This window comes from Ambystoma mexicanum, chromosome 7p, assembly GCF_040938575.1.
Source record: "Ambystoma mexicanum isolate Mex_15411 chromosome 7p, UKY_AmexF1_1, whole genome shotgun sequence".
Taxonomy (NCBI): domain Eukaryota; kingdom Metazoa; phylum Chordata; class Amphibia; order Caudata; family Ambystomatidae; genus Ambystoma; species Ambystoma mexicanum.
The window spans coordinates 742,235,516-742,262,062 of record NC_090939.1 but is presented as its reverse complement, the minus strand read 5'-3'; the positions used below and the strand labels follow the sequence as shown (position 1 = coordinate 742,262,062).

At 51.5% G+C, this 26,547-nt stretch overlaps 1 protein-coding gene across 3 annotated transcripts in view; it reads left to right on the top strand.

The window, feature by feature from the left end:
- The window catches only part of RS1 (retinoschisin 1), a 181,674-nt gene extending 159,357 nt beyond the window's left edge, over positions 1 to 22,317 (top strand). For all 3 annotated transcript variants that reach the window (XM_069636854.1, XM_069636853.1, XM_069636851.1), the window contains one exon: positions 21,834 to 22,317. In XM_069636854.1, coding sequence (XP_069492955.1) covers positions 21,834 to 21,986 — 153 coding nt within the window. In that variant the 3' untranslated portion in view covers positions 21,987 to 22,317. The remainder of the gene's footprint in view (positions 1 to 21,833) is intronic.
- The last annotated feature ends 4,230 nt before the right edge of the window (positions 22,318 to 26,547 follow it).

Sequence of the window (26,547 nt, the reverse complement as noted above, 5' to 3'; positions counted from 1 at the left end):
GGGGGATCGTGTCCAACAGGCCCAATTCTAGGTTGACTTTTTGGAAGGTGCGCGCCATGGTCTCGTCCGCAGCCCTAGAGGAATGCGGGCCTGCTCGTTTCCTGTCCAGGGTGGGGTCTAGAACCATGTTGAAGTCCCCCCCCACCACCACCGTGCCGTGGATGAAATATTTGAGTTTGTCCCCCACCTCCTCCCAGAACTGGGCTTGGCCTTCGTTTGGGGCATAGATGGCCGCTAGGGTCAGTGGGGCCCCCTGCAGGGACCCCCGCACCAGCAGGTATCGGCCCCCCGGGTCTTTCAGCGTGGCTTCTTTCTCGAAGCCCACGTGTTTCGCTACCAGGATGGCGACCCCTCTTTTTTTGCACTTGTGGGATGCAGAGTGGACCTCGCCAATTCCCCCTCCCCGCATTTTGGGCTCCTTCCCCTGTGGCCAGTGAGTCTCTTGAACGAAGAGAAAATCCAGGTGTGCCCTTCTAAATTCCCTGCAGAGCAAGGACCTCTTGGTGGGGGTGTTTAACCCACGGACATTAAGTGAGCCCACTCCCAGGGCGGGCAGCCCGTCAGCCATAGTCACTTTTTTTCACTCTCTCGGTCAACTCCTCCCCTACGCTCTTCCCCGTGTGCTCCGTTATTTCGACTCTGTGTTCCCCTTTTCCTCCCGCGCCCTCCCCCCGGGTGGGCTTAAAACGAAACCCCAACTGCCCCCCCTCCCCAAACCGTAACTGAACTTCCCCAACTCCCGTGGTCCCCCCCACCCCCCGCCCCGGCGTCCAGCCAAGTAGTTCTGCCATCGCTGGCTTTTGGCCGAACCACCAGCCTGCCCACCTCGGCCAGGCAATCTGCATTAGAAGCTCATCTCCTTGAGCCCCCTAAGATATCCCGCGGCTATGACCCCTCTGCAGACCCCACCTACTTGCAGGTCGTAGGGACGTTGATAGTAGTGAATCCTCTGAGTCTGCGTCCCTCCGACCAGGGCACACCGAGGCGCCCCCGTGCTCAGTCCCCAGAGTCGTTACGTTCTCCGTCCTTTGAAGGGGAGGGGGTGTTCATTTTCCTGAATTTCCTCGCGCCGGTGCGTTTTCTCCTCTCGCCAGGCGGGCCAGGGCCTCCGGGTCGCCCGTGCTCTGGCCCCGATGGGCCCCTCCGGGGGTTCGTGTCCACTGCGTATTCTTGTATGGCTCCCCTTATGTCCTCTTCCGTGATCAGGGTTGATCTTTGGCCCATGTATTCGAAGGTCAGGGAGAAGGGGTAGCCCCATCTGTAGCGCACTCCCTTTTCCTTAAGCACCTGTGTGAGAGGGCGGCACATCCTGCGCCTGGCCAGCGTGTAGGCGGAGAGGTCTTGGTATATCGAGACTTGTGCGTTGTTATAAGTGATTTCCCTGGCCTTTCTTGCCTCCTCCAACACCTTCGTCTTCTCTGAGTAGTAGTGAAACCGGACCAGGATCGACCGGGGGGCCCCGGCCCTTCCCCCCGCCCGGTGCACCCTGTCAAAAGTTGGCTCAGTTGTCATTTCCTCCGTGAACAGGAGAGTAATAATGTCTCGTACTGCTCGGGTGACGTCCCTCTCCGTTTCCCCCTCTATTTCGGGCACCCCAAAGATTCTGAGGTTGTTCCTCCTCTCCCTGTTTTCGAAATCGTCCATCTGCCGGGCCCTCTCCTCGTCCCTCCTCTCCAGGGCTTCCAACCTCATGCTATATTGTATGTCTTGGACTGCTATGGAAGATTGGTTGGACTCGACCTGTAGGAGCCTGTCCTCAATTTTGTCCACCCTTTGGTCCATTTTTTCAAATTTTTGGGCAATGTCGGAGCGCATGTCCCTTATTTCCTGTAGGATCGAGGCAAATCCCCTTTCCATTGCCGCCGAGGAGGGGGAAGCTTCCCCCGATTGGGCCATGGTTCCTTCGCGGGTTGAACCTTTGTCACCTCTTTCACCTCCCCGGAAGCGGTATCTCTGCAAGGCTTCCCTCCAGCTCATGTGGGTCTTCCCTGTGTCCTGTCGTCTAGGTCCCCGCAACCCTGACGGGGGGCGGGGGGTCCCCTACTGATCCGTCCTACCTTGCTTGGGTTGTGACCTGAATGGGGTGGCAAGGTCCGGGGGGGCGGGCACACGCCCCACCTGTTCTCAGGCGGGGGCCTCACACCCTTTTCGAGTGCCTCGTGGTCTTCTGGGGCCTCCTCCGGTCTCCTGGGGTGGGGTGGGTCATGGGGGCCCAACCTTCCAATCCAAATAAAAGGGGGGGGACGTTGTGGCTCGCTCCGTGAGTCCTGGGGGGGGCACCCCCGGGCGGGCACACGCCCCACCAACTGCTGGCGGGGGCCTCTCACCCTGGTCGCCCCCGCTTCGAGCCTTGTTGTCTCCGGGGGGGGCCCCGGTCCCCGGACCCCGCCTTTGGTCCTTTTGCTTTTGGGGGTTCTGCCCCGCTCTGGGCGCTCACCTGTGGGGGGGTGAGTCCCGGCCCGCCGGGGCCCCCCTTGCTCTGCTGTGTTGTGCTGGGCTCCGGCGCTGGTGAGGAGGGGGGGAGCTGCCCCTCTCCCATCCTTCACTCCCGGATGGGGGAGGGCTCCGAGTCCCCGGGGGCACCGCTCCAGGCCCCCGGGTGCCGCCTCCTCCGCCGACCTGGTCTTCGCTGTCGGGGGGGGGGGGGGGTGCCGCCCCGCTCCTTCTCTTCACTTTCGGGGGGGGGGGGGGTGGCTGCCGCCTCCCGGGAGCCCCGCTCCGCTCCCCCCGATGCCGTCTCTTCACCGCGCGGGCCGCGCGGGCCGCCCCAGCGCTCTTCGCTCTGATTTGGGCCGCTGGGGGGGGGCGGAGCGGGCCGCCCCACTGCCACGTCCCCGAAGTCCCGGGGGCTCGGTCCACGGCCGGGTCGTCTTCCGCACCCGGGGGGCGGGGGGTGCTGGTGGGGGGAGCGAAGGTCCGTCGGGCTGGGGTGCCGTGTGCGCCCGGGGCGAGACCGCCTTGCTCGCGGTCCCGAGGCCGCTCCTTTCCTGCTGCGTCTCCCTTCCCGGCTCCACGGGCTCCGCGCTCCGGCTCCCTGGGGAGCTCGCGCTCCGTTCTTTCTCTCGATGGGGGGCCAGGGGGGGCGCCAAGTCGGTCGCCCCAGTTGTGCTCGCGGGGGGGTATCGGGGGGGGCTCAATCCCGTGGAATACCCGTGCCTCGGCGGGAGCTACGCACTCAGGCAGCCATTGCCTGTGCGCCCCCTGGTGGCCTCCCCTTTTTTGCTTTTTTGAGGGTAAGAGGGGCTACAGTGTCCACGGCCTTGGTGATGATCCTTTTGAAGTCTTTAGCAAGTACTGATGGATCATTAGAGAAGGGCAGAGATAGTGCAGGTACGAGGAGATGTTTAGTAAGGTTCTCCTTTGTGAGCTGCCGAGAGCTTCTGGTGAGTGCGGCAGGGAGCGAAATCGCTGGCCTATGCGGCCCTTATGATGTGGTGATGTCAAATTTAATGCAATGGTGGTCAGACCAAGGGATAGGGGAGATGTCTTTGACCTAAAGGGTGCAGTTGTGGTGGGCAACCCAGTCTAGCGTCTGCCCTTTAGAGTGGGTAGGCCTGGAGATAGATTGGGAGAACCCAAGGTTGGAGAGAGCTTTATTGAGGGCAGTGGCGTGGGAGTCCTTAGAGTCATTGAGACCGAGGTTAAAGTCACCTAGGAGGATAACTTTAGATGAGCTTTTTAGATTGTCTGAGAGCGAGTGAATGAGGGCTTCCTGGAAGTCAGTGCTCGGCCCAGGCGGGCGATAGACAGCATCGAAAGCAATGGTACAGGTGGCTGAGAGCTGGAGTTTGAGCAGGAGGTAATCAGAGCTCTGATCCAAGTCTGCTTGAATCCTTCTGAATTGTAGATTCTCCTTGGCAATGACAGCCACCCCCCCACCTCTATGAGTGGAGCGATCTTGTCTATAGATGGAATACCCTTCCGGGATGGCAAGTGAGAGGGCAGGGCCAGATGTATCATTTAGCCAGGTTTCACTAATGAAGAGTAGGTCAAGTTTATTAGAGGTGATAAGGTCGTGAATATCGAGAGGGTGCGCCGGAAGGGACCGTGCGTTAACTAAGGCACAGTATAATGTGGTGTCCTTGTGTTGCAGGGTGTGTTCGGTGGTGGCAGGAGTTGCCACAGTGCGAGTTAGCGGTACAGGACAAGGCGCAGCACTATTACCAGGGGCAGCAATCATGGAAACAGGCAACAGAATACAGGGCGCATCAGTATTAGCAGGGGCAGCAGTCATATAAGCAGGCACCAAGGTACAGGGCGCAACACTTTTACCTGGGGTAGCAGTCATAGAAACAGGCAACAAAGTACAAGGCGCATCAGTATTAGCAGGGGCAGCAGTCATATAAACAGGCACCAAGATACAGGGCGCAACACTTTCCCCTGGGGCAGCAGTCATTGAAACAGGCGCATCAGTATTAGCAGGGGCAACAGGACTCAATACTGGCAGAATATTGCAAGACACTTTATCAGTAGCGGGGTCAAGGAATTGCTGGATGTGGTCAGGAGTGGTACCAAGGTTGTATGTGACACGTGAAGGGTCCAATAGGGTCCGCTTGGCTGATGACACCAGTCCTTTTAGGGGGAGGATGGTGGAACGTATGGTGGAAAGAGGACTATGGACTAGGAGTATGTTAGTCACAACGGTGAGAAACGTATAATTACTCCTATGTCCCGTCCCCTTTCCTCCATACTGCATGGGCGATTACAACTGAATGTAGCCCCACAGTAGAGAGTTGCCCCTCCTATGAAAACAAGTTCCTTAAAACTGCCTGACCAAATGCTGTGTCTGACCTGGAGAAGGCATCCAAGCAGCAGTGCTTGCAGAAGGCCGAGGGCGTATCCCATGTAGCCGCTTTGCTGATAACCTGCTACAGCACGTGCCTTTGGAACGCGACAGATGTGGCCTTAGCTCTGATTGCATGGGCATGCATATTCTCTGGAAGAGGCTTGGGCTGCCCCTCATAAGCCGCCTTGATGGCCGAAACCATCCACCTAGCTATGGAAGCCTTGGAGGCCTGACAGCCCCGCTTTGACCCACTGAAGGTGACACAGAGAGCGTCTGATTTGCGGAAGCTCTTGATCCTGTCAAGGTAGAATTTCAGAGCATGCGTGACATCTAGACAGTGAAGCACCCTCTGACCATCATCCTTAGGGTCCGCAAAGAAAGTTGGTAACATGATCTCCTCATTCAGGTGGAAAGAGAAGACAACGTTAGGTAAGAATGCGCAGTGATTTCTAAGCACCACCTTGTCCTTATGAAAAGTAGTATAAGGCTCTGAGACCACCAACGCCTGGATTTCTCTGATCTGGCGTGCCGAGGTGAGGCCCACCAGGAGAGCCGTCTTGATGGTGACTAGCCTGTTGTCCGGGAATGCCATCGGCTCAAATGGTTTGTGCGCCAGGGCATCCAAGACCACGTTGAGGTCCCACACAGGGTGTGGTTTCTTGATGGACGGGTAAAGCCTAGTCAGGCCCGCCAAGAGTCTTTTAACCACCAGGTTAGAAGATGAAAATACCTCCTCCTCCGAGTTCCTGTAGGCTCCAATAGCTGCCAGATAGGTGCAGCATGTGTCTACCTGCACCCCCAAGTGTGCGAGGTGTGCAGAGAAGGATAGCACGTCGTCCAACCTGCAGGTCATTAGATCGACCTCCTTTGATTCTGCCCAGTGGTAAAACCTAGTCCACTTGCTTTTGTACCGGCTCCTGGTAGCATCGCTCCTAGCCCCCTGTATAATATCTATGTTAGCTTGCGACAGCTGCAGATGCCTCAGTGTGACTTGTTCAGGAACCACGCTGCAAGGGCTAACTTTTGAGGGTGGGGTAAATGACGGTCCTTCCCTGTTGAGAGAGTAGGTGCGCTTGGCCCAGCGGACGGTGCACTGGGGCCTGATCCGACAGGCTCAGTAGTTCCAAGAACCATGGTCTTGCTGGCCACCATGGAGCTATCACGATGATACGAAGGTGCTGGGCCTCTGGGATCTTGCAGATTACTCTGTGGAGCAGGGGGGGGGACGGAGGGAAGGCATACGCATTCATGTCGTCCCACTGGATCTGCATCGCGTCACCCAGAGAGCCCCTGCCCTGTCCCTGCCAGGGTGCGAACTGGGGGCACCTCCTTTTGTACCAGATGGCAAATAGATCCACCTGAGGATGACCCCACTAGTCGAAGATCCCCTGAAGGACCTGTTCCTTCAACTGCCATTTGTAGTTATCCGCACCCAGCCTGCTGAGACTGTCGCCTCCAGGTTGGATTCCCCCAGGTGGTGTATGGCTGCCAGGTGTATGTTGTTTACCAGAGCCCACTTCCAAATGTCGACTGCTAGAGTGCAGAAGGGAGGAGACCTGGTGCCACACTGCTTGTTGATGTAATACATGCTGGTGGAGCTGTCCGTCTGAATGAGGATCGCCTTGGCACTGATCATCGGGATGAAGGCTTTGAGAGTGGTGCCAGATGGCCATCAAATCGAGCCAGTTGATGTGAGCTGCCTACTCCTGATGGGACGAAACCCTATGGGCGCTGTTGCTGCCCAGGGTAGCTCCCCATCCCTCCAAGGAAGAATCTGTGGTGATGGTGACCTGCGGTGCTAGTTGATGGAAGGGCCTGCCAATCCACATGTTGCTGTCCCTGCTCCACCAGACTAGGTCCTGGAGGAGATGATGTGGGATGCTGACCAGCTCCACCTGGGAACCCTTCTCCTGGCTCTAGGAGGCTGCAATGTGCAACTGCAAGCGCCTCATCTTGAGCCTCGTATGCAGCACTGCAATGAGACATGCCGCCATGATGCCCAGGAGGCGTTGGTACCACCATGCCAAGGTCACTGCTCTGCTGAGAAAATGTCCTGTGGCCTTCTTGATGGCTGTGATCTTATGATATTTTTGTCCTATGAGGGGAAAATCCTCTCAGAGTTCATGTTCCAGATGAGACCCAGGAACGTTAGACTCTGCGTGGGCTCCAGCTGTGACTTCTTAAGATGGATAGAAAATCCCAGCTCGTGTAATGTATTCATGAGGGCGGAGTGGTGCAGTGCCTCCGGAGACCTTGCCCTGACGAGCCAGTCATCTAGGTATGGGTAGACGTGGTGACCTTGGGCCCTGAGTAGGGCTGCCACCGCGTTCATCAGCCTTGTGAAGAACCTGGGGGCCGAGTTGAGGCCAAAGGGTAGAACCTTGTATTGGAAATGAAAATCCATGATCCTGAACCTCAGAAAGGACCAATGGGGCTGCCAGATCGGGATACGTAGGTAAGCATCCTTCAGATCCAGGGAGCACATCCAGTCTCCCTCGCACAATGTCTCTGCTATAAGCACTGGGGTAACCATCTTGAACTTTTGAAGAGGGAGGGAAAGGTTCAAGGTGGAAAGGTCCAACACAACTCTCAGGCCAGCCTGATTCTTCTTGTGTATGGCAAAATTAGTGAATAGAAGCCCAGAACCCGCTGGGAGACTGGGACTTCCTCCACATTCTGTCTCTCTACGAGCGAGCAAATTTCCACCAACAGAGTTGCTGTCCCAATCTGTGGGAGTGGAGGGGAGGGGAGAGGAGAAGGAGGGATAGGGAGCCGGAAGCATGTGGATACTACTGAGAGGATCCATGGGTCTGTGAACCTTGTCCACCAGCATTGAGAGTGAAGGGCAAGCCCGGCCCGCACCAGAGACTTGTGGATCCGGATGGCTGTGTCATGCCTTTTTTCCCTCTGAGGCTGGGGCTGAGGAGGGGGACTGAAAAAAGTCCTTATGAGCCGCCTTGTGCCACTTGCGTCTGTGCTGGCTCTGTGATCTGCCCAGTTGCCTGCACCGTCTCTCCTGGAAGCCCCTGAAGCCACTGAAGGACCGACTATTGTCTGAGCGCTGGAGTGTCTGGCTATATGCCTTGGGGGTGGACTTTGTGGGGATCGATAAGGATTTGGCAGTCTGTGAACAGTTCTTCTTATCGAGTTCCTCATCCATGGTAAAATGGAACAGATCTCCACCCTCGAAAGGAAGGTCCAGTATATGCTCCTGGACATCAGGGTTGAACTTGGTCGCCGGTAGCCAGGCCGTCCTTCTCATGTTGGTAGCGATGCATATGGCACGGCCTGAGGCGTCAGTGTGAGCCACTGTAGACTCCATTATGTCCTGCGGTACTATTCTGGCTTAAGCCAGCCCAGCCTTAAAGCACGCCTGGCTCTGCACAGGGAGCTCAGGAAGGAAATCGGCGATCTTTCGGCCAGAGCTTTTGATTGACAGCAGCCAGCATGGCATCAGCATTGGACTGGCGCAGATGGAAGAAAGCGTTATAATAGATTTTCTTTCCATATGCTTCCAAGATCTTCTCCTCCTTACCCAGGAGTGCAGAGGCTGATGTAGCTGATGACAAGTGTGGCTTGGAATAGAGCAAAGCCACAGCAATCACCGAGGAGTATGGCTTGGGGTGCGCTGACAGAGTGTGGTTTGAGCCATCTTTTTTGGGGAGCGTCACCACGTCCTTTTGCATTGGAATACCTGCACTAGCTGTGGGGCGTAGGGTTTGGACTTCTGCCAGTACCCCCACCTCTGGTTGTTCGACCTCAGGCTGAGGGAGCCCGAAATACTCGGCCAGGCCCGCAAGCCGTTCATGAAAGGCCTTTGCCGACGAGTGCATGTTTGGTTCGTCCTATTCATCTATGTCCACCAATATGCCCTGTCGGTCCGTTGTAATTGAAGGAGTGCTGAGCCAGGGACGTCATTTCCCCAAAATGCCAGAGGTAGCGGACGTGACATCACATGACCCTTGACCTCTGATAACATCACAGAAAGTGATGTCATTTAACCCTGCCCCGAAGTGACATCACAGGAAGCAATGGAGCAGGTCCTTTCACCCCACGACAAAACAGGAAGTGGCATCACATAACATTGTTTCTGTGTACACTACGAGAAATATGGTTACGATATCACTGTAAAGTGATATACATTACATACAAGACATATGTAGCATTAATATCAGTGCTTATAGGCCCATATTACCAAATCTCTGTGAATGCAAGTAGACGTCCAAAGCCAAACTATAATGATGTGTCATAATATAGCACTTACGCTTAAGAGCTTCATATAGAACAAATACACATAAAATATCACCCAACCTGTGTTGGTACTCATTTATCAACCTCAGCAGGATGAAAGGCTGAGTTGACCTTGCTAGGAGTCGAACCTGCAACCTGCAGATCACACATATTGCAGCAGCCAGTGCTCAACCCACTGAGCTATCTTACAAGTCAGAGCTTGCAGAAAACCAGCCACTTCAGAAACAAAGAGCCACATTCTTCTGGATACAGCCGATGCGCCTCATTTAGGGGTAGCAAGGGAGACCTGAGGGGTCGCAGTTGCGACCCCTGGCCATCCCTAAATGACGTCCATGTGCTGGGCACAGGTGGCTGCTGTGTACTGTCAGGTGCCAGGGGCTGCTGTGGCAGCGGAGGTATGGGAGCCAGTGTCATGGGGACTGGCGCAGGCAGCTGAGGCTGCATTGGAGCTGGAAGTGCTGGAACCAAGGGCGGGGTGGCCGTGGGTGCTAGCAGCAGTACCGGAGGGAGCATGAACCTGATAACATCCTTGAGGATGATACCCATCTGCAGAGACCTCATAAGAATCAGGAATTTTTCAAAAAACCTTTCTTGACAGGCCAGCAGAGCATTTGGTGGAGCAGGCATGGGAGTGGGGCCCTCGGGTTAATGAGACCTGGGCACACTCTGTCTTGCTGTATGTGGGGTGTATCTGCCCAGCAACGCTGAAGGATATGCCGTGGGACACGTGCCAGGCAATGACCAGTCCCACCTGCAAACGTATTGCCCTACCTGGTCCCAGAAGGGGGATGAGTCGGGTGAGCCGTCATTTTGTTTGGCCCGGCGGTCATCTTGTCAGGCTGTATGCCATGTGCCATGGCGCTTGCCGTGCTGGGCCAGGCCTCCTCCAGGCCTCTTGGTGGTGCAGGTTAAGGTTGAGGCCTGCCCTGCACCTCAGGACGGGGCCTGGTAGGCGGAGTACCCTCGGCTGTGGCACCTGTAGTGCTGCGTACAGGCGCCCCCTCAGACATTTGTCCGGTATAAGGGCATAGCCCCTCGGGTTGAAACCCGGTAGTAGAACCTTGCGGTCCCTCAGCATAGTCACCGGTAGGATCTCACTTTCCCTAGGCCTGGTGGCCAGTAGCTGAAGCAGCCTTGGTGCCTGCTCTGGTTCTAGGACCTGATAGGTCCCCCCCACTTGTGTGCTTCCTGGGGATGGAGTCGCCCTTGCGGGGTGCAGATGAAAACAGTGCCCCTACCTTGGGCCTGGTCTTGTGCTTGACAAATTCCATCAAGTCCTCTGGAGGCGACCTTACGAAAAGCTCGCTCCACCTGGCTAGTCTGTTCTTCAGAGCGCATGGTGTCAGCGCGTCACGCGTGTAGAAGCCCTCCCAGTCGTGGTTGGGGCCAAGGCAGCGGAGGCAAAGAGCATGGGGGTCAGACGTAGGGAAGAGCCCGTCGCAGACTGAACACCTGCAGAAGCCTGCTGATGTCGACATGCACCGGGGAGGAGTGGGGCGCCAGAGGACAGAGGTACCTTGATTAAAGACATGAAAAGAGAAGACAAAAGTACTTCTCCGGGGAAGAGCGCATGGAATTACTAGGCTGAGGCCTAACCCAGGAGCGCTGGTGAAAGCAGTCTTTTCCCGTCGATGCGGAAAAGAGCACTGGAGAGTAGCACCGGTGGCCGGTGTCAGGGGAGCACATGCTCCCAGGGACGCACCCCGACGCGCGTGTACATTTAAAGGGAAAGAAGATTTTTCTGGTGAAATAGGTTCCATCTCCCGTCCCTAGCGAGGGACGCCCATGCAGTATGGAGGACAGGGGACGGGGCATAGGAGTATGTAAACAAAGACATTTTAAATGAAGAACATAAAAATAGTGGATTTATTTTACATTATTTTCCTTCAAAAGCAAATTCTGTGCAAATATATGTATTCGTTTTAAAAATGTTTTTCCGGTTTCCTTTTCATTTAGCAATACCAAGGGAATGGCTCATATCCCCATCTCAAGCTAATCACATAACCTCCTGATTTGTACGTAACATTTTCCCATTTTTAAGTTATACATTACAAATGGGGGTGTGGAGGACCCCAAACCCCCAGGCACCATCCCTGCCTGCTCTGAACCATACTGTTTCCAGTCAAGAGTCTTTTCCTTTTTGTTTCAATCTATTTTATATTTTTTTAAATTACATTTCTGTTTTAGGATGTTTTTGGTTTCTTCTTGTTTACATTAGTTATTTTCAGTAAAAGAAGTTTTTACCTCCTCATTATTCCTCATTTTTCCATGGTTATTTTTAAAGTGTACTGTGAGGGTAGCATTTCATAGCCCGGGATGTGTTCTAGTGAGCGGAGGAGTAGTAGCAAAGAGCCAGATCCTGGGTTGGCCAAGCCAAAGAGAACAACTAAATAGAGGAAGCCTGAACAATAGATGGCTATTTCCGATTAAGCCACACCATAACACAGGACAGGTTCAAGGGAGAGGCTGGTCTAGAGGGCCTGCTATGAACCTATGCCCAAAAGCTGCCAAGAGCCAGGCCTTGAGAATAGTCAGGGAAATGCTTGATGGGGGCTCTAGGCGGTACAATGTCCTTTCATCGACATCTGTTTTTACGACAGGTGTTTTTCTGCAGAATGGTTGCCGAAAAAATCTTTGACATTTTTTGGGTGGGTGGGAAAGGGCATATAAAGAGTTGGGGGTCAGGGGGGCGGGAATGAAAAGAAAATAGGTAAATGACAGGGGACATGGGGTGGGGGGCCCACACCCCATAAAAAATTTAAAATCATTTTTTAAATGTTTTTTCAGCAAAAATTACCAGTAAAAACAAATGTCAAGGAAATGACATAGAACCCTCTAGACCAGATCTTGGATGCAAATTATTCACTAGCTCAACTAAAGAATCTTGCAACATTTGGTAACCCGGGCTGGAGACATCTGACCTGGGAGTACCTAGTTATTAGGGAGAACTCCTACCCACAAATGCAAAGAAGAACCCTCGGGTAAGAGATGAAAGCATAAGTCTTATACCGGTAATGCACTGGAGATACCCCTTGGGCAAGCCCTGTGGTAGTTGTGAGACCACTATATACTCCAGAAAGACAAAGACTGAGACAAAAATAAAAGCAAAGATTAAGACAAAGGCAAAGATAAGGAAATGTTCTGGGACACTTACAAATCCCACTGATTGAGTGACTTGCAGAACCGTGTCCCAGGTGGAAGCCAAGGAGATTGGGAGTTGGAAGACGGTTTTGACCCAAGACATTAGTTCCTTTTAGAGTTTCACTGAACTTGCTCTATCCCTCCTTCCGAATTGGGGTTGTTTGACCGAATTTATTTGCCTGTGGTCAATTTGACCAAAACATTTTAATGTTTCGTCGTTTTGACCGCAAATATATGTGGGGGAGACCTGCCCCCAAACCCCCCTATATTATTCATTAACCCGAACCCACCCTCCATTCATATTTGCAGTAAAGAAAAACTCCCTAAATTCGGTCAAATCAACCGTGTTCAAATCATCTAAGGTCAACTTGGGTAATACCCTCCTCCTCCTACTGTTAACTTAGTGTAGCCCTTTTGAGTAGGTCCAACACCCAACAGGTGTTCCTTCATACCTTATTCGCACTCTGAAGCTCAGAAAAGGGGACCAGGGGCTGTAGAGAAATACAAGTTAGAAGGACCTATCCTACTCAGACCTGGGCCTACCCCGCCCACCCTGAGCCACCAAATTCCTCATGGATGGCCACCCTTGCGGATAAAAGAGAATCGCTTTTTGTGGACCCTAATGACCTTGTCTTTACTACCTCTGTTGACATTGGTACCCACTGCCAAATGTACCGTGTTAAGACCAGTATTTTTCAGTTTCTTTTGGGATGTCGGAAAAAAAAAATCTTATATCGCAACCTTCGTCATGACAGAACACAAGTGCAGTCTTCAGTAGTTAAGTGCACTGGCCCAAGCATTTTTCCATCCCATTTAAGTAATGCCCCCATCTCCACTCAGTAAAGGAGAATGAGGGACAAGCTAGACATTCATCTCTTCTCGGGATGTCATCGTGATTTCCCTCTCTTTTATTTTCTCTCTCTCTCTCTCTCTCTCTCTCTCTCTCTCTCCTTTGTGATAGGGTGGATACCATTCTGTGAATGCAAATGAGTGACTACGCTAACATGTTTTTTAGGGTGAGGGAGTGGACCATCACAGTGACATGGTGGAGGAGAAGAATGCCACAGTGACTGGATTGGGGGAGGGCAGATTTCATTCAAGGAATACAACGGAGCGTTAACACACAATTTGTTCAGTTAAGAGACCAAACAACTACAATAACGGGTTTAAGTGCGGTGAACTAACAGGATATTTGTGGAAGAGCAGAAAACCACACACTAGCCCAGGAGAACTGGGATTGCATTCAGTGAACACAACGGAGTCATCTTGCAAAATTGATTTGTTTGGGGAAAGGGATACCCACATGTGACTGGCTTGGGTGTGAAATACACTTGATTACTGTATTTTTCAACATGGACTGGAGATGGTTATATGTGATTTTACTGAAGTAAAATTCAGAGTGGTACGTTTTTATTTGGGGGGGTCCACCCTCCAAGCCCAAGCACCGCGTGTTCCTACCCTTTTAACCCCTTACCCCACTACCATATATGGTAAAACTTACCACTCTGAATTATTTTCGGTAAAATGGCTGGATACCCTGGAGATGTAGGGAATAAGCAGGCTGCTCTGTGGCAAACAATCCAATATAAAAGCATTAATCCTTTAATCCTGTCTGGCACAGGCCACTCCGATTATTAGGATGCAACACTACATGTGCAGGTGTTGCAGCCTGATCAAGTGGCAGTGGTGGAGGGTCTGTCTAGTTTATCTTGCATCAGAGGGGTAGAGTAGAAAGCCATATGAAGGACAGGGATATTCACATGCTATGCAGAGGAGAGGGAGATCACATTTCCTTACACCCTCACAGTTCCTCAGTCAGAAAATGAGGACCAAGATAGAGGGTACACCCCTTGCCCCTATGGAAAGGTTGTGATATATATGTGCGGACCCCACTGGCAAAGAGGCAGACGAAACCACAGAGAAAGGAGAGTGATAGGAGCACACAGTCCGAACCGCACATTATTCTGATATTGCCAGATGTGTACTGCCTCTGTGCCGTCTGCATGAAAAAAAAACTTCCAGTTCTAATATCAGCATGTGGCAGCCACACCCCCACTCAATTACTTGCACAATACGCCAAGCAGACATGTGCACCCAGATGAGCCTGGGCCATCTCTCCACCCACCATGCAAATCCAGGGTGTGATTGTTTGCAATCAACGGCTGGATGGTTCTACCCGCATTCGGCGGAAGGAAACCATTTTCTGAAGGAAGGCGGAGCTAAAGTAGGTGCCAGATCTCGGCAGCGACCTAAGAAGCGGCGAAATGCATGCATTATGGGATGAGTCGCAGGACATCAATCAAGGTTTTCTCTTAACCAGCTGCCATTGAGCACAATGCCACCAGCCTGTTCCACCAATGCAATCACTGATAATCTATATGAATACCACTACACACAGTGATGAATATAGACATTTAGGCTTCTCAGTAGTGACCCTCCAACTCAGCAAGACAGTGGCACTAGGCCATTTGAGTATGGTCAAATGTGTCACAAAATGGAGTGTGCCTACTCAGTCAACCAACCTTTCAATAATGTTGTCCGCTGTGCTCTTGGAGCACTCCTTTGTGGAAATAGGGTTCAGTGACTCATGGAAACAAGCAGATCACTAGTTGGAAAAGTCCTAGTCACCGTCACTTTTCCTCTAATGCTATACTGGAGTTGTACGGCTAGTTTGTTATTGCGCCGGGGGAGTCACTAGCTCTACTTAGGTGGATAAGTTCACTTTACCCCAGACAATTGGATTAAAACAAAGCTCGGACTACAGCATCCAATGTGCACTGGTTCTTCTTCCTTTCTCCTACAAAATAAGAAGAGTGCTTGAATAATCAACAGGTATAGCTGGGGCATGCTATTAGCCAACATTCTATTTTCTGCATAAAGGGAGTTAACAGCAAAGCTTGCAGGGTAGTATACCTCGTGTAGCAGGTACAGAAGGTGCTAGCCCAATGGCACATGTCCTGACTGAACTGGGCTTGGTGGCATCTGAAGATACATCTCAAGTCTCTGTTTCTTTCAGGTTTGGTCAGACCATGGATGGTCCTTGCTTTGCCTAGGTCCTCCATTTTGCGGCGGCACACTTTACCAACCATTGCCAGCCTATAGATGGCATAATTGGTGTGGCCCAGAAGATCTATTCTCATTTCAGCCTGCCAAATACTGGAAAACCTTGGCACGCCAGCTCTAGATGTGCCACATTACCAGACAAAGACGGAAGTGCTAACTTGCTGTAAAGCCAAATAGAATGGTTCTATGTTCTTTCATCGACAGTCATTTGTACGACTGCCTTTTTGTGGGGGGCGTTCCCTTCCCCAAACGCACCCTCCCCCACCTATTCTGAACTATTCCCGACCCCCCAAACCCTACCCCGTATCTGCCCTTTGCCAACCCTACACCCCAAAAGTTTCAATGACCTTTTTGTTAATTCTTTACTCGTAAAAAAGGCAGTCGTAAAAATGACTGTCGATGAAAATACGGTATACCCATTGAACATGCTGGACCACCCTTGGAATCCATGTGATGTGATGAGCAACTATTTCAAGAGACACATCCAAGAATTAGAAGACTTTCAAACTAAGACAATGGCAGCTATTACCTAAAGTGTGTCTTCGTACCATGCCTATTCATAGAAGGCACGTGCCATATTTGCCTGAAAATGATGTCACTCAGTGAGCTGTTTTAAATGCTGCACCTGCTGGAACTGATTACCTCCAACATGGTGATTGAGCATGACTTGATAGGAAAGGCAAATGTAATGCAACTGATGAGGAAGCCCGGGTACACCGTTCCTGGGGACGCAGGCACAGTTTTAATGAAAGGGGCCTTGGAGTGCTGCTTAATGTTATTTCTCAGCCAATGTATTATGTGGAAGTGCCCACTTTGCAGCAGGACGCGGGTGAGGACATGAAGACTCAGAATCAGAGCAAGACAACATACATGTGCCTGAAGGGCATGCAAACTCCACAACTACAAACCAGGTCATTGAGAAGTGTCTGCTTGTTCTCATCTAGACATGTACAGGGCCCAGTCAATGCTTTTGCACATGCTGCAGGACGAGGAGTCTGAGGGACATACTTCGTGTTGAGTACAGGATTGTCTTGGTCTGCAACACATGGCCGGCAAGATGCTGGGAAGATGGTGAATGCCTACAATTCCTGCTCGATAGGTGTAAACTGAAAAGGGATAGTTACAGTGATTCATGCAGTAGAGGGCCAGCAAGCATTGTATGGGCAGCAGCACTTTTCTGAGTGACGTGTGAAAGCTTACGTGTAAGTGTATCATCCAGGGGAGTTTTTATGGCTTCCATTGCTACAGTGTCTAACCAGAGGTGAAAGGTATCCAGGTGTCATGTTGAAGAACTGGCATTCATTTAAATGAACAAGCACCACATCCTGGTAGCCTAAAACGAACACATATGTGCCAGTCCCAACAGCTGGGAAGTGGATAACATGAAGGCTGAGATGGCTAGCTTGACCTCCTCCACGATTACCAGTCTAGCTTCTGCCTCAAATGCAACACTGAGAATGCAACCATCCAAGTGGTGCATGATGCATTCAGAATCACTGACACTGGGGACTCGTACCTCTTATTCCTTTTAGAGCTCTCAGCTGCCTTTGACACAGTTGATCACCAAATACACCTCTCCCTCCTCGCCGACAGGATGAGTGTCTCTGCAATTGTCCTAAAATGGTTTGCATCCCACCTATCCAGTAGACACCAGCCTGTTCTGATGAGACATTCAGATCCAGCTGACTCCCAGTCATGTGTGGGGCTGCCCAGGGATCCTTTCATACTGCAATCTTCTTCAGTCTATACATGGAACCCTTAGGAACTCTCTTAAAAGACCCCAACATAGTCATCCATCAGTATGCTGATGGCACTCAGCTGTACCTTAAGGTCAGTGGCCCACGGGATAACCCTCATCTCTGCAACTGCCTGGTACTATCCACACATTGAAGTCAAATGCTTAACTCAAACTGAACCCGAACCAGACTGAATTTGTCTTCATCGATCCCCCCACCAAACAACAACTTGTGCAACAATTCCTTGATGACAATTGCCTGGGACCATCAACCCCTCAGCTGTTCAACTCAGTCAAAAACCAGGACAGAAGCCTTTCCTTCCCAAAAGCAAATAGCCACAAAGGCACAAACTGCATGGCTACAGATCCACATACTGCGCAAAATTAAACTCTTCATTCCCCAAGATGAATTCTGCATGGTGGTCCAAGCTCTTATGATGTCACACATCAATGGGGGAAATACCCTTATTACTGGGCCTCCAGCTACACATCTGGACCCCTCAAACCAGACCACCATGCTGCAGCCACCTCATTACAGGTGCCCACAAATTTGACAGTATTTTTGCAACACTGCACATGCTGGCTCCCTCTCCTCGACAGGATCATATTAAAAACTGCATGTATCACCTACTAAGTAGGCTCAAACAGAACACCAACATACTTGGTGGCTAAAATCCAAACCCCCAAAGAAAAGACTTGCAAGCTGTCCTTCTCCTGCCACGTCCTGATCTCAATCCCGGCAGTGAAGCAAAATACCCCCACCATCCACCACTTCCGCAAAACACTAAAAACGTGTCTCTTTCAACAATACCCGCCAGACAAATACAAAACCCTCTCTCCCTCCACCAATAGTGCTGTGTTACTGTATAAAATGCTAATCAGTTTTGTTCTGCAGCGCGGACCTATCTCCTCAAATATGTTATGGCTCTCTCAAAAAACGAGTAACTGAAAAATGTGGATGGCTTTACCACATCAGTGAGTTACCCTCAAAATATTTGATGCATTTGCTGCACAGAATAGTCACTCCCATAAATGGGAGGCAGGAAAAAAAATCTCATGTCCAGGTACATGGTACTTTCATCTGTGGGGCAGTCGTCTGGGCTTTTGCCGACCCGCTGCAACAACAGTTCCAATAGGCTCAGTCTCCTCCCCCACAGTCCTCACCTACACCAATGCTGCAGTAGCCGCCTCCTCATCCTATACTTAAGCAACCTCCTGTGAGACAACTGCTGCCACTTCTTCTTACTCGGTTCAAGTAGCCTTCACCACCTGAATCACCACAGGGTCCTCCCCATTGCCTCCAATGCAGCTCATCCATCCCCTTAACAATGTTCTCCGTCATGTTATTTTGCACCAAAGCCTCTGCCTCATGTGCCTTCTCCTGCTGACCATCCACAAACCACTGCTGCTGTCCGCAAGCCACCCCCATGACTCTGCAATGGTTTGCCCCTTCACCACATCGTCAACTAGACGCCTATTCTTTTTTGATATCTCTTCTTTATTGGGTACAAGCTGAAGTACCCGTTCTCCGAACGGGTTCTGTAGACAGACATGATAACGCTGATCCTGTAGGTTGCTGTTCCGCTTTCCTTATCGCTTGATGTGCTTTGTACCCTGAGGTAAACTGCACTGAGAATGGGCGCGTGTGGCCGGCTGACATACCCCGAAGCAGACGTTGGGGGGCGGTGAGAGTTGGTGTGTGGCTGCATACTGGGACCTTCAGTGCTCTGTCCCCACCCGTCGCCCCACCCTGGCATGGTACAGTTCAATGCGGTGCAAATATCTTGGAAACCGTGCATCCAAAGGCCTGGACCTCAAGTTTTGTTCCTCGTGTCGGGACCGGACCTCCTACGATCACATTGAGGTTCCGTCTATTTCAGGTATTCATCTCATGTGTGAAGGTGCTGAAATCCAGGGAAAGGAGTGGGGTGTCCAAATATCATGTAGCTAGTAATGTCCAGAGGGTCCTAACAGGCAACTCTGCCTGCCAGCACCTGACCTCCTCTCGAGCAAGTCCCACACCTCCAAGAAGAGGGCCCTGACTATCAGTCTAGTGGGATAGAACATCATGTATTTAAGATGCAACTCCCATAGCCACCTCTTGACTGCCTCATATGACCTCTGTTGCCGGCTGGAATTCCTGCATCAAATCAGAAAATAGAAGGATCATTGACCCCTGACCATTTATGAGGACCATTTCCTTGCATCTTGCAGCACTGCATACCTGTCCCTGAAGTTGAATAACTTGGCAATTATAGCCCTGGACGTGGCCCCTATCGGGAGTCTCCAGCCAGGCATCCTGTGGGCACACTCAATGGTGAACCATTTAGACAGCCCTTTGATGCCTAGCGTCTCCGAGAAGGAACTTCTCCACAAAGAGCTCAGTACAGTGCCCTTCCTCGCCCACTGCCACCACCAGGAAGCGTTTGTTGCAACACCTGGAGCACCCCTCCACGTCCTCCGCCCTGCCCTCTAGGGTCTTCGTTGCTACAACCAGAGCCTTTAGTTTCTGTTCCTGCACCCCCCAGCGTATCCTCTGTGGCTCCCACTCTTTGTTTTACTTTGGTGACCCTCTTGCTCACCTTCTGAATGTCTGCCCTCAGCAGGGATACCTCCACCCACACTGATTGTACTTTGTTCTCTATTGAGGTGCGAGAATTATGTATTGCCTCCAACACAGGATTCAGAGTCAGTGACTCCCCCCTGTCATCGCACCCTCTTGCTCAGCTGGCCCCTGCATGGATACTTTAGCCTGCCACCCTTTCTGTCCCACCAAATGGTCCATCTTCTGCTGCTGATGCCCCTTCACTATTGTTCAAGTTATCCATCCAGGGGTCCCACACCACTGTGTATCACATGTGGCCGGGACCCACTCTTCTCCCCAATGCTTCTGTCCATTCGCCACCTGGGCCCTTATAGATGCATCACCACCATTCACGGCTGTCTGGAGACTCTCGTCTCTGCTTCCCCCACCAACACCAGGGACCCCCATGGCCCTGTGCTTCTCAATATGTCTATGGGCACTTCCTCGGATGACGCGCTGGTGTGGCGCACCTCTTACCAGTGTGTCCTGCGGCCAACTCTCTCATGCACTGTTCAAGGACCCCTCCTCAGAGGGGACCCCAGCTGCTTTTTATGTCTACTGGTCCGGCTCATTCACCACTTTCTTCTCGGCCCTTTACTCCAGTCCGCCCCAGCATTGGACCTCCCGGGGCACCTCTCCACCTCCGTCCCAATGTGTATGGAATGGGACTCCCCTCGGTCCTCTGCGACAGTAGGGCATAGGGGCAGGCCTTCCTTCAATCGCACCTTCGGGCAGACCAGATGCTGCTCAATGTGGACCCTTTTCCTTCCTCACTCTGCCTCCACTATATGGCCTTCTCCTCCTCTGCATGCCTGTCAAGTTCTGCCTGCCTCCTCACTGGTCCTGGTCTCCCGTGCCTTGGGACTCCACTCTCTTTTCAACGCAGCCCGAACCCTCGAAGCCCCAACTCGCTCGTCCAAAATGGCGGGCACGCCTCCTCGATGCCACAGCCCCTGCAGTCCTTCACTGGGGCAACTCGCCAGCCCCGATCACTGTAGGATTGACCCTGCCTGCCTACGGAGCCCCCTCTCCTGCACGTTTGGCAGTCTGGCTTGAGCCTCCCTTCCTGCTAGATTTCACTCACTGCCTCTCCGGCTTCGACCTGGGTGCACAGCTCCAACGCAGTTTGCTTCAAGATGGTGGGCGCGACCCAGGGCTGCCACGCCTGCTGCCTTATGTCTCGCCAGGCTCGCCACTCTTCTAGCAGATTACTGCTTATGGCAATCGCCACCTGCTTTCGCCACCCTGCAGTGAACTTTGGGATATTTCCAGGATGTGCCCAATGGATTTATCACTGATTTAGCCGAGGCTCACTGTGGCACGCAAAACTTACATCTGTGCAGCTCGGCGCCAAACTAGACCCCTATTCATGAGCAGCACATCTACTTCTTCTGCCTCGAAAAGCTACTATACCTGTCTTAAAGAAGGGCTGCTGCACCACACACCTGTGTCTGCTTTAGCCAACAATAATGAGCTGTAGAAGAAGAGCTCAACCCCATCCCAAAATCTTTCTCCCAACTCCCTAAAGGCCAAAACAAAATTAAAGTGAACTTATATTAACTAACTCAATCAGGGGATACACCGAGGAAAGGATGCATGGAATTTTAGGGAGAAAATAAGGAGGCTGAGAAAAGTAAAAGCACACAACATCCAATAACATGCCAAAAAACATCCACAGAGGTGTCTCTATAAGACTCCCCCCCTCTCTATTGTTCCCTGTCCAATTGCAGATGAATACTCCTATCTCCAACAGCACAGCAAAAGACATAATTGAACAGGCCGTGAGATGTGGGGCTCTTATTGGCTACCTTGAACCTCAATTTGATGTTCGTAGGTTCTGATTGGTTGGCACACTCTTCTGTGGGTTTCAAAACTTGTGTGTGAATATGCAGGTGTAGTTTGAGAAGCCAATGGGCTTGCAGGAAGTGAAGACCTTCAAATCGGCTTAAACTTTAAGAAAGTTTGTGGAGAACCCTGTGCCTGTTTTTATGACGTTTGCCAGGAATTATAAGAAAACATAAACCAAATTTGCGGCAAATTTCACTTCTTATAATGATATGAAAACCCTTTAATTGATGAAATCACTTCATATGGAGTTAGTTATGTTAATTTGTTCTATTTTTGTAGACCTGAGTATGCAGGGAAATGACGCAAAGTAAACTGTGCATTGTACAGATTATTCGGAATTAGCTGTCAAAGTTACCAAGTTCATAGAAAGTTTCCTCTTGCATGTTACCCTCGATGTATGTTAACCTTGTCCTTCTCATCCTTAGGTATTCTATGGAAACTCTGATCGATTGTCATCTGTCCAGAATTTCTTGCGTCCACCAATTGTTGCCCGCTACCTCAGAATCATCCCCTTGGGGTGGCATGTGCGCATTGCAATGAGAATTGAACTGTTGGAGTGCATGAGCAAATGCGCTTGACACTGTGTTGTTGAAGCAGGGAGATGGGGGTGGGGGCTATTCTACTCTCCAGAACTGTATAAGGAAGGTCATTAAGAACATTATGGGGAAATGTCCAAGAAACCTGAGCAGGCACTGTTATCCACTAATTATTTGCTTATGACAATGATTGCATGTTATGATGTGACCTATGAAGGTATTCTAGAGCGTTATGTGAGAAGTAATGTGCAGAGGTGGGTGGTAGATCAGTAGTCTAACCAGGCAACACATAACAGTGCTGTTAGCATGTATACTAATGTATCAGTTTAATGTAAATACCCGCACGAATGCAAATTAAATATATTAAAACCAAGCAACAGCACTCCATCAATTCATTTCTGCTTATCAGATGGGGAACTTTTTTTCTGGCATGGCAGCCTAGCACGTAAGGTACAGGTCTTAGGGTAACAACCTCCAGAGGTGTTACTAAGGTGTATGAAATGATACTACAGGCGGCCAGAATGGCATAAACAGTGAGCATTTTTTATGCAAGTTCTACAGGGCACCGCCTCACCTATCCTTGTCAACGGTCAACCGCCACCCCTCTAGAATTCCCTTATGACATAGGGAACTTGGCAACAGCCAAGTTCCACATTATAACATATGCCCTTTCCAACAATTGAACAAAGTTTAGCAATTTAATACTCTACAAAATATGGGTTCAATAAAGATTCTCAGAGAAAATAATAAACTATTATTGTTGTCATAACATTCTAAAATATATGTGTTCAATAAAGAGTCTTATAGAAACAAATAGAATTGTCATCAAATTCTAATAAAACGAATTCTTAGAAAAGCTCTGCCCTTAAAGAAAACTTGTACAATTTAATACTCAGTCATACATATGTTCACCTATTTCATTCCATTATATACTCTCTCCATCTCCATCTGCTGGGAACTGTGAGGATTGTCACTCATTTTATCACACCCATGCGGTTCGTCTCTCCTTTCACTCCTTTCCCCAAAGGTTTGCTATCCCTGCCTGGCCCTGCTCATTGCTGCCTCGTGATCCTGCCGCAGCAGATCCCTGCTCACACCATCCGGGCAGATGAATTTCAATCCACACGAGGTAAGCCCTGTTGGGCCTTTGCATTTTGTTACCGAGCACTTGCTCCTTCTAAATGTGGCTGCCGCTGTAGATGCCTCACAGCTCCAGCCCTGCAGCTTCCAGAGCCCGCCTCTGCACAATGTGCATTGGGCAGCCAGCAGCGTTTTCAACCAACAAACAGTTTCTTCACCCAACCAGCAGTGTCTTAAAACCGCATCACAGGAGCCGGCAGGTGTAGCCGCCCCCCTTCCCCAGCAAAGCCTGCCATTAAGGCGTGCTATCCCCGTCTGGTTCTGCTCATTGCTGCCTCGAGATCCTGCCGCAGCAGATCCCTGCTCACACCATCCGGGCAGATGAATTTCAATCCAAATGAGGTAAGCCCTGTTGGGCCCTTGCATTTTGTTACCGAGCACTTCCTCCTTCTAAATGTGGCTGCCGCTGTAGATGCCCCACAGCTCCAGCCCTGCAGCCTCCACAGCCCGCCTCTGCACAATGTGCATTGGGCAACCAGCAGCGTTTTCAACCAACCAACAGTTTCTTCACCCAACCAGCAGTGTCTTAAAACCGCATCACAGGAGCTGGCAGGTGTAGCCGCCCCCCTTCCACAGCAAAGCCTGCCATTGAGGCTTGCAATCCCCGTCTGGTCCTTATCATTGCTGCCTCGAGATCCTGCCACAGCAGATCCCTGGTCACACCATTCGGGCAGATGAATACAATCCACACGAGGTAAACCCTGTTGGGCCCATGTATTTTGTTACCTAGCACTTGCTCCTTCTAAATATGGCCGCTGCCTTAGATGCCGTACAGCTTCAGCCCTGCAGCCTTCAGAGCCAGCCTCTGCACAATGCGCATTGGGCAATCAGCAGTGTCTTTAACCTGAATCATGGAAGCCGGCAGGCAGAGCCGGTCCCCCAGCATGACCTTCCATTAAGGCTTGCTATCCCTGTCTTGCCCTGAAAGGGGCGTTTCGTCTCCCAGTTGGATTTCCCAGACTCTGCTGCTCCGCTAGCCCACATCACTGCCGACATCATTGATGCCCATCAGGCTCCTCCTCTCCCACTCCATGGTAAGGAGTCAGAAAGTAACTAAAGTAAGGAGACAAATACCTCTGACCCATTAGCCTTGCCTTGCGATTGTCCAGACTTACATTCTGCCTCCCCACATCTGTGGTCTACAAACCTACCTAGAGATGACACCCATGCCCTTCTCCACTACATGTCTGTTCCTGGGCCTTTCTCTCCTTTTGGTGTACACCTGTAAATTGTCTGCACCTATCATTGACCAAGTGCATCATTACATCAGATTCCATCCTTGGTCTTTCAGTGGCAGGCACTACCAAAGAAGCCTACTTCTTTTGGGGCTGCTAAAAGAAGTATAGCTGGGTTGCACTGGCATTATTACCTTTGATGCGCCCAGCCCCGCTCTGTCGGCATTGCTGGGGCTTGTCGGGGGTGGGTCCCGGCAGGGCCCGGCTCAGGAGCCCTTTTTGGAGACTGCCATTGCTCTCCCACAGCTAGCCCCAGCCCACTTAAAGCACTGGCATCACTTAACCTCTTCAGCCAGCACCCCCTCCAGAACTGATGGCATCCAAGTTACAAATTACAACAGTGTACTGTGGTATTTGAGATTTTAAACGGCTTTCTATATGCTGCACAAGGCGAGGCCGAAATGAGGGTCTATTTAAACATGTGTAGCTGGTTTGACTGCTCAACGTGTATTTTTCACGAGTAGTAATCCATTATGGGGCAGCATCTTATAGGGCGAGAAAGGCCTCCTTTGCCAACATACACCTCAAGCTGTCTGAATCAGTGCTTGGTCGCATATTCGGCAATCTTTTGCTTCAGTAGTTGCATGTAAGTATTTAAGTTGGACAAACAGGAGCCATAAATTAATATTTCCCTGGTGAAAAAGTCCTTTTCACCAAAACTCCACTGCAATTTGTCCAAACTTCTCTCATTGTACCTGCTCGCTGAGAAACTTAAAAGGACCTTGCTCACAGTTGCAAGTGTTTTTTCTGGTCTGTAAGCCTCCAGGAGACAGTATTTTCAGATATCAAATAATCCTTTATGTTAGGATGTAAAAACGTGTCTCAATCATGTATGTTATGTTAATTAGCTTTTGTACAGGGGGCGCTGTTGCGCGCATCAAGTATGGCCACCTGAAAGGTGAGCTCCGGCTCATACGAAAAATCCTGTCCTAAATATTCTTCCATAGCCACTCTACACACGGTAGAAACAAAGATTCCTGTGTCGGAGGGTCTCATTCACATACCCTGAAGAAATCGGGCGAATCCGTGCCTGGACTGCCGCGCTATCTCACCCGGAAGGCGAGGCGGATGTGCGAAAGCGGCCCTGCGGCTCCGCAGGATATCTACTGGAGGCCGGAGGCCGGAGGCGGAACGGGGAAGGCCCGGCCGCGACGGGGAGGGGCACAGCGGAATACGCTGCGTTGCGGAGCCCCTGGAAGAGGCGGAGTGACCCGGAATCCTTAGGCTGGTGCACAGAGATATCACCGCTTTTGGAACACACAAGGAGCCGAGCCGGGGCATGCTGCAAGGGGGCTGGTGCGGACATCTGTGCGGGCCGCCAGCGGAGCAGGGCTTAGCTCTAGCTGGCATGTAACGCGGGAGGCCGCGTCGGCTCCTGTGAGGCCAGGCCCTGCTCCCCCAATGGGGGCACTCCTACGAGGACACTAAGCCCAAGGCGGGGATGGTTCCCGATGCGGAGTGGGATACGAAGGTAGCCCCTAATGGTGTGGTGTGAGCGGGACCCACGGCAGCGCAAGTATGATCATAAGGCCCTGCGAGCGCATTGGAAGTCACGTTGTGAAGGAACAGCGTGGGGCCCTGAGTGACTAGTGCGGGGCCGCGCAGGCACTGAAAGTGGGACACTGAGTGCTGCACCCCCAGCAAGAGGTGAAACACCGACGCTTGGCCCACAATAACCCCTGCAGTGATACGGAGAAGGCACTGATACCCTGAGAGGGCACAGGAACATCAGGCCTGGACCAAAGCCCCATCCACTCCCCGGAGTGGGCCAGTGAGACACCCCGCTAAGAAACACAGTGCATTGGACATCCTGATCAGTCGGGGGGAGTCGGCCTGGTGGCAATTTCCGTTCGGATAGTAGGAACAAGAGAAAGAGAACAGGTACCCGGTCCGAGCAGTGAGTGAGGAAGATACAGAGCCTATGTACTATTCAGTTCCTATCAGCGGCACGATACGTGGGAGAACACAGCCCACTCTAAGGACATACACTAACCTACATGGGCCGCACCAAGAGGACGGGTGCAGGGGGGAAAAAGACCGGCCCAATGGACTCCTTCGCCAGCTCCCAACCATGCAGGGCGCCTGATGGGTCGCAACTACCACCAGACAGGCAGGGTGAAGACCCCTTAGAGCGCCTGGCAACACTAGTCCAGTACGGGTTTATGGCAGTCAATGTCAAATTGGATGACATAGTGGCAACGATCGGATCCCTGAAGGCCAGAGTGGAG